Here is a 9,973-nt window from a genome sequence, read left to right on the forward strand (position 1 = left end):
GTGTGTGTGTGTGTGTGTGTGTGTGTGTGTGTGTGTGTGTGTGTGTGTGATTCTCTGGGATAGAGAATTAGTACTGTTCAGAGAAGGGAGTGATGTCCTTTGGGGCGGTAGCTGCTCACTGCAGCAGACAGCAGGCCAGAGGTTTGCACTGTGAGCTGTGCTCTGACAACGTATGCTTGTGCTTTTCTTGGCTCATAGTCTTCCTGAAGGGAAGATAGGTGCTTTCTCTAAGTTGCTTGGGAAGAGGAATAGGAGGTGCATCTTCATAGCCACTTTTGAGACATTGTTTGGGCACCCATTACTATTTCCGTGTTCTCTTCCCTGCTGGGATGACCTGTGTCCCACTTGCTCATGAGCTTTTCTCACATATTCTTTGTTGGGTGATAGCTTCCAGAATATCTGGTCTCAAGAGATGAGAGCTGTAGCTGTCATAATGCCCCACTAGGGAAACCCTCACCTCTGTGCATCTGTCTTCTTGAGCCCAGCCAGGACTGTTGCAGGGTCTCCACTGTCCAGTCAGCTTTTACAAAGCAATGTAGAGATCTTAAAACTCCAGCCTCAACATACTTCTCTGTTGATTGGCCTCTACTGGTGAGAGGAAGGCTCAAGCTTCAGGTGAGGGTGACTTCTCATTCTCTTCCCAGAAGCCCTGCTGTCTCTTCCATCCTGTGCTCTCATGGGTTTGCTTTCTAGTGCTGTGATTCAGCCCTATGATTCTCCCATGATTGGGGGGCACGTGAACACCTGGTCCTGCCACAGTGTGTTGTGTCTCACTAGCAACCCCAGAAGACCTTCCTAACCTGACTGTTCCCAGGTACTGAGGCCACACAGCCTGTCAGGGGACTCTGAAGAGCACAGTTTGAAGGTTTAAATGGACTCCTCAGGAGTGGTTTGGGATGATTGAGAAGCATAAGAGATGATGTCTCAGTTACTCAGATGAGTAGAGCTCATACTCCAGACAGAACATGGAAAGACCTGGGGCCTTTGCCAGAAGATGTCAGGCAGGGGGAAAGTGGAGTGGCCTTCTCTCTCAGGCTTGGAGGCAAGGCCTGCCTTTTCTCAGTACCCCAAAAGACAGCTTTGCAGACTCACCAGCCTGTGGGGATTGAGTGAACCCCTGTGAGGATCCTGTGTTCCTCATGATAAAGGGGAAAAGATTGTATTATATTGGGAACAACATTTGATTAAAGAACATGTGTCATTTTGGAATGAGCTGGCCATGGAGACTTGGTTTTTCTCTTTCTTTGGGAAAGCCAGATGTTTGAGTTATTCCATATTGTTCTCTTCAAGTTTGAGCTGATTGTCTCTAATCATATACTTGAAGCAAGCCCTCCACAATAGGGGCTATTAATGTGCCTTCTATTTTTTGCTGTGCACGGTTTTATTTTATTTTATTTTTCCAATAAAGTTCAAATAGTCTTGCCTTTTAAGGGGGCGGGGAGAGGACAAAGACCAAACCTCTGAATTGTTCTAATTATTTCCATAAAATCCTGAGAATCTTATAAAGAGTCCAGATCTTTCTTCTCTCCTTTGAACAATACCCAACACACCCAGCTGGCCAGCTCAGCAGCACTGGAAGGAAGGGGACAGCTGAAGTTTACCGCAGGGCGGTGGAGCCCACACCACAACTGTACCCAGGTGGCCACAGCAAGTGATACTACCCTTCGAGGATGGGACACACGGAGCATGAGGTCAGTGCTGTACCCACACCGTGGATTCCTGCTTTTCTCTCTTCCTTCCTCATCCTCTGAAGGAGTTGATTGAATGCCAGAGGCACTGGGGACACATGGCTTGCTGTCTTCATCTTATTTCTGTGGGGATTATCTTCACCCCAAATTAAACTGGCAGGTCCATTGCAGGGAGCTGTCACGTTGTTGGCTTTGTGATGTCCCTTAGTTTTTCCTGTGTCAGAGGCAGCATAGAAGGAAACCAAGTCCAGGGCTTTGTGGTGCCTCACAAACCCCATGGCGACACAGATGCTTCATCTCTGTGATTAGCACTGTAGGCTGGCACTTTCAGTCCCCAGCCTAAGCCTCCCTTGTGGAGTTGTCTGGCCATTTCTTTGCTTTCAAGAGCCATACCTATTGGGCAATCATATTTTGTCATTTAAGTAATTATACGCAACAACCAGCAGTTCTAATGGAACAAACAAGAGCGATTTTTCTGTTCCAGTTGTGATTTTGATAGGCAGAGGAGTGATGGTGGGATGTCTGTTGCCATGGCAACAGGAGCCTGCACAGGCTTCTTTAAGATGCAGTTTATCCCCTTAGCACACCATCATTTATCACTGAGCTGAAGAGACGGATGTCATGTAATAACGTGAGTTTCTTCCACGGTGGGGGAACACCTTTAATTTTAGTTCTGAGGCCCCTGTGAAAATCCAGGGCTGATAAATAACTGGTCGGCACTCCTCCCCTGTGCATATCTGCACAAAGGAGTGATTTGGTTTCCTGATCAAGCTGGAGGCCGTAGACTCAAACCATGATGGATATCCCACACAGCCCACTTCTCCTTGTCCTCTGGGCCTCTCTCTTTGCTGCCTTTTGAAGAATGTGAAGACGAGATGCTCAAAGACTGGCTCACACACCAAAATACAAGATGCGCACAGCATTGGCTGGCAACTCCCCACAGTGACCTTGTTGTGCCCAGGGTGTCTCTGTGACAACCAAAGGAAGTGTCAGCACAATGGAGAGCCTTTGCTTCTCTCATTGACGGGTGGCTCCTTTGGCAACAGTCTTTTGTTCTTGTCTAGCCAGGCTGCCTGTCCTGTTTCTTCTGGCACGTGTTAAAGTTGTGCTGCCAGAAATGGAAGCAAGCCTCAGTTGGATCACAGTGTACCTGTGACTGCCCTTGACCCCCTGAATGGATCGTAGTTTTTATTTTACAGCTTTCTGTGTTTCACCCAGGAGTTCTTACGATTTGGGGCATCTGATTTTGCAGGACTAGAGATACCAGGATATTGAAAAAGTGCAATATATAGGAGCTAGCTGAAGATGTGAAGTGCCAGGCTGGAGAGACACTTCCGTAGGTAAAAGCACTTGCCCAGAGACCCTGACAACCCAAGTTCACATCCCCAGGACCCACCCACATAAAAGCCAGACTCAGCATCTGTAATCCCAGAACCCCCTGCTGCTAATGAGTGACTGGTAGAAGACAGAGGCTAGTGAATGTCCAGGGCTGATGACAGTAGCAAAAAGGCCCTGTTTCAGAGCTTCAAGTGGAAAGACAGGACAGATATTTGAAGGTTGTCCTGTGACCTCCACACATGTGCACCTGCATTCATGTACATGAATACACTTGTGCCCACATCTCACACATGCACAGATTAGTTTATTAAAAGGCCATCAGACTGGGGAAGGAAAGGAGTTAGGTTGATATTTGTTGCAGGGCACATATGATTCTGCTATGTGAAAGGTAATTAAGACTTCCAGGTTGTTCCCCAAATACCACTGAAGCTATAGCGAGTGAGGGAGCCAGTGATAGCACTGGAGGCTTGAGTCTCCCCTGAGGAAAGGGATTATACAGCAGGGTAATACCGCTCCAGCACTAACTGGAACTACTGTCTACCCTTACTGGGAACCTGACTCTGTTTTGGGTGTATGGCCTCAGAAAGACCCTAATGATCAGAATTTTTGGATTTCAGACCTGATGAGAGGCAGACAGAGAAGCAGGAGTGGGTTTGGGTTAGTGGGGAGAGAAAAAGAAAGGGGAGAAAGAGACAAACAGAGACAATGAATATGAATACATACAAGTGTATACATGCATGTGTGTGAGCAGTACATATGTGTGTGGACAGTGTGCACATATGTGTGTGTGTGTGTGTGTGTGTGTGTGTGTGTGTGTGTGTACTGAGCATGTGCACTCTAAATGACCATTTGGCCAATTTTAGACACCCCCTTCCCATACTTCCTGCCTTGAGAACTAGTGGGGATGGGAACAGGCATGGACTAAGCCCAGCAAAGTCAACCCCAGCTCCTTCAACTTTCTCATAGGGTTTCTGCTTCTCCTATTTGTTGTTTTCTTTCTACACATATTTCCTAATACCACCCGCCACACCTGGTCTTCTCCTCTTCCCTTTCTGATTTTGTGCTGCAGAGCTACCAGGGTCCTCACATGTCTGCTCTAGCTTTTGCCTGGCTGTCACTATCCCTCTGGCCTCTCCCATTATTAAGAGACCAAATACATTTTAAAATGCTTTTCAAAGCTATTACATCCATTTATTTAGAGGGGGTAGGGGTGGAGTGTTGACTGTGCCCTGGTGAACATGTGGAAAACAGGACAATTTGAAGGAGTTGTCTCTTTCCTTTCACAGTCTTGGTCCCTGGCATCAAACTCAGATGATCAAGTTTGGTGGCAGATACCTTTACCCACTGTGCCATCTCACTGGCCCACCAAATCATATATGTTACCTACAAGCCATTGACTACTTGTCCAGTTAGCCCAGGGAACCTGACATAGAATCCTGGCTTGCCAGCACTGCTTCTACGATGAGTGGTTTCTGCAGGGGGAGACACGTGGATGAGCCCAGGCACCCAGGCTAGGATTCCCTCTGCTTGGCTGCCAGCAGGGGCATGGCCCAGCTCTTCCTTCAGCTGGGGGCATAGACAGAGCCTGGAAATGTGAGGTGGTTTCCATAGTCCATTCATTCTTTCCATGTGCTGTCCTTCTCTCCAGCCAGATATACTGCATAGAGAACGCTCACGGGCAGCTGGTGCGTGACCTAGACTTCAACCCCAACAAGCAGTATTACCTTGCCAGCTGCGGAGATGACTGCAAGGTGAAGTTCTGGGACACGCGGAATGTCACTGAGCCTGTGAAGACCCTGGAGGAGCACTCCCACTGGTACAGAAACTCATTTGCATGCTGCTGTAGGGAAGAGGGGATTATGTAATTTATTTTGCTAATTACTTTACCATTTGGAAAAGCACAAACCAGCTTAGTTTGTGCTGCTGTGAATCATTCAATCAGCCCAGTTTTATTCTTCCTAAAGAAACACTAATTCCAAATGTGAATGTTTGTGATTTATAAGTGTAGGAAAAGAAGAAAAACACCAGATTCGGTTCCATTTTCAACTGCGCCGGTTCAAGTGTGGAGACGTGAATGTGCGCAGATGTTCACACAGCATTGTTTGCCACGCGTGGAACCTGGAAGCGACCCAAATGTCCATCAGTGGGGGATTGGTTAGGGACATTTGGTGACATCCGTGCAGGGGAGATGATGCAGCTGCCAGAAGGAATGAGGCGTATCTGTATGTGTGGATATGGAAGGACGCCCAAGACCATTCATCCTCTCCAATATTGTCTGGATGTGTACCATATGCTGAGAGGAAAGAAAGAATGAGACGCACATTCGTATATATGGCACGAAATCATGTTTTTGTTCCAGCAAAGCCTATATGTGTATGTCCACACGTGTTTGTGTGTAGGAAATGTGTGAGTGTGTGCATGTGTAACATGTATAGGAAATGTGTGAATGTGTATGCATGCATAATATGTGTATGTGCGTATATGTGTGCATGTGTTGGAAATGTGTGGTTGTGTATGTATGTAGGAAATGTGTGTACACACGTGTTTAAGTGTGTGTATGTGTAGGAAATGTGTGAGTGTGTGTGTATGTAGAAAATCTGTGAATGTGTATGCATGTGTAATATGTGTATATGTGTATAGGAAATGTGTGTATATATGTGTGCATGTGTTGGAAATGTGTGGTTGTGTATGTGTGTGTGCACGTGTTTAAATGTGTGTATGTGTAGGAAATATATGAGTGTGTATGCATGTATAATGTGTGTCTATATTTGTGTATATGTAGGAACTGTGAATATGCGTATGTGCATGCGTGCCTGATGTTTCTATGTTTAGGAAAGTAGAGAGATCCACTTTCCTGACGACTCCTCCCTAGGTGAGGAGCCCCCTCCAGGGCTTTCCCTTCCTAGTTCTATGCCTGGGTTTGTGAATTTCTCACCAGAAGTGGTCCTGTGTCTGCAAAGCCTCTAGGGTCCTCCCTGTGCAGTTCGGATGAACTGGATGAATGGCTGTAATTTGCTGCAGCCCAAGCAGAAAGCTTAGCTGTGTCCATGGTGCTGAGCACAGCTTTGCATGTGAGTTCTGCTGCACTCTCCAACTAGGCAGGCACTAAAGCCTTCTGGGGTCTTAGAAGGATCAGGAGGCCAAATTCAGCAGGGCCCCTGGCCACTGTGAGGAGGAATGGCCCCAATATCAGATCTGATACTTGGGGGATGCCCAGGCCTAGTCTTGGGTCCTGTGGCAGTGCCTGGCTGAAAAGATGTGTGGGACTTTGTTAGATATTCCAGGTTGTGGCTAATCCATGTGCGGCTTCAAGGGAGGTGGAGTGCTAAGTGACACGCCTTCTCCCCCTGCAGGTGCAAGCTGACACTCAGTCTCTGGTCTTGATTGCTAGGTCCTGAAAGAATATTTTGAATCTGCACTTGGTAGATTTTAGCTCCTTCCCAAAAGTCCCTGGTGTCAGCATATATGGTACTGATTACATTGTCTAATACAGCCCTGTCCAGTAAGGTCAGGGAACTCATATGTGTTCACTCAAACTGGTGCTTCTGCCCATGACTATTGCAGGGTGTGGAGCGTGCGCTATAACCACTCTCATGACCAGCTGGTCCTCACTGGCAGCAGCGACAGCAGAGTCATCCTGTCCAACATGGTGTCTATCTCCTCAGAGCCCTTTGGCCACCTGGTGGATGATGATGACGTCAGTGACCCAGAGGAGCACCATGCTGAAAAGTAAGGGATACTGCATCAAGGGACTCTCTGGGCAGGAGCACTCTATGATCACACATGACGTTTGGGTGTGTTAGGATGATATCCCCTTCCTCTCTGCAATTACAGACCCCGGATCTGAAGGTCATTAGCTGTGAGATAAGGAGCAGTGCAGGTATGAGGCATCCTTCTACGTGGTTTGTGCCTGTATCTGTATTCCCTATTGTCTTACTGAATGCCACATGCCGTATCTGAAAGGCTACTGTTGTCGCCAGATTGAACATTGGCAACAATATAACTGAAGCTCCCTGGGCCTTCTTATTCCCTGTGAAACTATCACAGTGTCCCCAGGATTCTCAGCGGATAGTTCATTAGTGTGGACCATGTCCTTATAGCCTTCAGCTTGTTAGTAAGGTTCTCAGTCCTGTTCAGTGACTCAGTCAGGCTTCCTTAGACTGGAGACACTGCTCAGAGTGTCCCGATATTTACATCCCAGCCACACCATTGTGGTTCAGTGCTTTTAAAAGCCCTTTGATATGTACCTGTTTCCCATGTCCCTGTTCCCATGGGTACCTGTACCCATGATTAGGAGATGGCTATATCTCCTACGTGCCAGGGCTCCTGTCTCTTGTACACATAGGACTCTGAGATTACCCTTTTAGCTGTGATTGTAGATTTTCTGCCCAGGGCTCCCAGTGCAAGTCAGCATGGGTGCCCTCATTCGGTCGTGAGAGAAGGCGGCAGGGCCCATAGCTGGCTTGGTGGAGCCCACACTGAAAGGAGATGCTCTTGTCCTCTACAGTGGTTTTACCATGCTCCTGTGTGTCAGTAGCTTACCCCAAAGCACACTCCAAAAATTCATGCCCATATTTCAGAGAAAGGAGGCTCAGGAGTGAAACCCAACAAGTCGGATAGCTAGAGATCCCAGAACATACCGCAGGCTTCTGCGCTGGTCTCTGTCTACACACACTCCTTTGTTCCCTTGCATCTGACTAGATACTTTGTGAGGAGACACCTCTGTGTGGCTCTGCTGCAGGATTTGTTCCTCCACTGTCACTTTCCTGTTGGTGTACTGCTGAGCCCAGGTGCAGAGCCTCCAGCTGTTCTTCCCGGGTGTCATGTAGACGGTTCTTCTGCCAAGGAGGCAGTCTCTCACCTCCTCTCTGCCAGGGGAGGAACTGACTTGCTCCCTTAGTCTGCGGAGTGATTAATGTGTGTGCTGCCCCCCATGTAGGAAGCATTAAGGAAGCAGGGGAGGGGATTGTGGCTGGCAGACTGTCCTGATGAGATCCTGCCATGTTGATGCCACTGGATTCAGGAAAATGGGATTCCCTGTGGAGATACTTCCTGGTATTTGTCACAAAGTATTCTTTGACCACTGGCAGGTCTACTTGCTGGAGAAGTGGGAGCCACATGGTACCTTCGATCCCAGGTGAAATTCAAGGGTGGGTGGAGGACGTTAAGACCTCCAGCCATCTAATGGGGAAAGGAAGCATTTGTTCAGGCACTCAGGGTTCCCAGACTGTGTTCAGTGCTGGGAAGTCATTCTGTAAACTGGGGAGGGGAGAAAGTGCCAGAGCAGCTGTGCCTTCTGAGAAGTTGCCTGTGTGTGTGGAGCAGGCTGGGGCTGCATTTTCCAGACAGGAAGCCCTGGAGTTTCAGACCTCCCGATGCCAGCCTGATTCCCAGCAGGCCTGCTCCTTAGGAATGTGTACTCTCTCTGAGGACTGCTTGGGCTCACATCTAAGGATGTAGGGAGAGGATGGTGCCTCACCCAGTCCCAGACTCAGGTAGGCTTCACACCTGAACAAAACCTTCCTCTTAGTGCCTTGTGCAGCTTCAGCTGAGCTCCTAGACAGAACTTTTTGTAGCCAAACTCTGGCTACTCTGTGCAGCCAAGAGCTAGCCTGGCTGCTTTCAGTGTCTTTTGGGCTCACATTGCTAGCAGTTTTCTTATTATACTCTACTAGACAGTGTCCTGGTCCCTAGACAGGGCCCTCATAATACACCAGACAGATGATCACCCCAGGATCCCACAGTCCCAAAGATGAGAACAAGGCATTGCCAGGCATTCATGATGTCTATAATCTACAGGTTGTGCCCTGTCCCCATAGCTGTCCTGAGGGCCCTTGAGCTTTAGCATGCTGGCCCCACATAGGCTGCATATGGTCCGTGCCATATTTTCCTCCGTGAACTCTCGTATCTTCTGTGGCTCACTCAGGTCTCTGTCTCTTGGGCTATAGGAGTAAGGAACCCCTGCAGGACAACGTTATCGCCACCTATGAGGAACATGAGGACAGCGTGTATGCTGTGGATTGGGCCTCAGCTGACCCATGGCTGTTTGCTTCCCTAAGTTACGACGGGAGACTAGTTATCAACAGAGTCCCCAGGGCACTGAAGTACCACATACTGCTCTAGTGGCCCATGGCACTGCTGCTTGGTACTTGGCAAATTCTCAGAAATCGTCAGCGTCGAGGTAATTCCCTTCGCAGACAGATCCCTCCTTGGGAGAACATGGAGCTTCTGCCAGCAGCTCATCTGATGCTGTCGGCATACTGCTCAGCACGAGAGGGAGTCGTACTGGACACAGCTGTTCCTGTGTGAATTGATGCCTGCACAGTTTCTGGTCGGTTTCTGCTTTCTGTTTTAAGGGTGTTGGGAGTTTAACTTTTCCTCAGTGTGTTTCCACCTTCCTGTTGTCATGAGATTACAAACTGAAATAAAGTCAGTGGGATGCGCACGGCCTCCTCCTTCAGGCTCCCTGCCCCACTGAGGAAATCACTAGGCTCTTTGTTTGATTTTTCTATCACACCTGGATAAACTGAGTGCTTTGGGCACACCTGAACACAGTGTCATCCCTCACCTGTGGACAGGTGTGCCCTCCCCACAATGCCATCCCATAGGCAGGACTCCTATGGACTATTGGTCCCAGGTGGATGAGTGCCCAGCCCTGGGAGCCTGGGATGTTAGAGGTTCACTGTTGTGTCTCAGTTACGGTTACCATTGCTGTGATGAAACAACATGGCCAAAAAGCAAATGAGGAGGAAAGCGTTTTTTACTTGGCTTACACTAAGTCAGGACAGGAATTCAAAACAGGGCAAGAACTTGGAGGCAGGGGCTGATGTAGGGGTGGGTCTTGGAGGAGTGCTGCTTACTGGCTTGTCCCGTGTACTTTCTGATAGAACCCAGGACCACCAGCCCAGGGCTGACCCCACCCTCAGTGGGTAACAGTCACTAATTAA

General features: G+C 48.5%; 1 protein-coding gene across 2 annotated transcripts in view; it reads left to right on the top strand.

Annotated features, from left to right (window-relative positions):
- Positions 1-9,515, top strand: part of Eipr1 (EARP complex and GARP complex interacting protein 1) — a 115,897-nt gene extending 106,382 nt beyond the window's left edge. For both annotated transcript variants that reach the window (XM_028768867.1, XM_028768868.1), the window contains 4 exons: positions 1,555-1,691; positions 4,675-4,842; positions 6,591-6,755; positions 8,975-9,515. In XM_028768867.1, the coding sequence (XP_028624700.1) occupies positions 1,555-1,691; positions 4,675-4,842; positions 6,591-6,755; positions 8,975-9,149 (645 nt within the window). In that variant the 3' untranslated portion in view covers positions 9,150-9,515. The remainder of the gene's footprint in view (positions 1-1,554; positions 1,692-4,674; positions 4,843-6,590; positions 6,756-8,974) is intronic.
- The last annotated feature ends 458 nt before the right edge of the window (positions 9,516-9,973 follow it).

The sequence above is a fragment of the Grammomys surdaster genome, unplaced genomic scaffold (assembly GCF_004785775.1).
Source record: "Grammomys surdaster isolate TR1022 unplaced genomic scaffold, NIH_TR_1.0 188, whole genome shotgun sequence".
Taxonomy (NCBI): Eukaryota; Metazoa; Chordata; class Mammalia; order Rodentia; family Muridae; genus Grammomys; species Grammomys surdaster.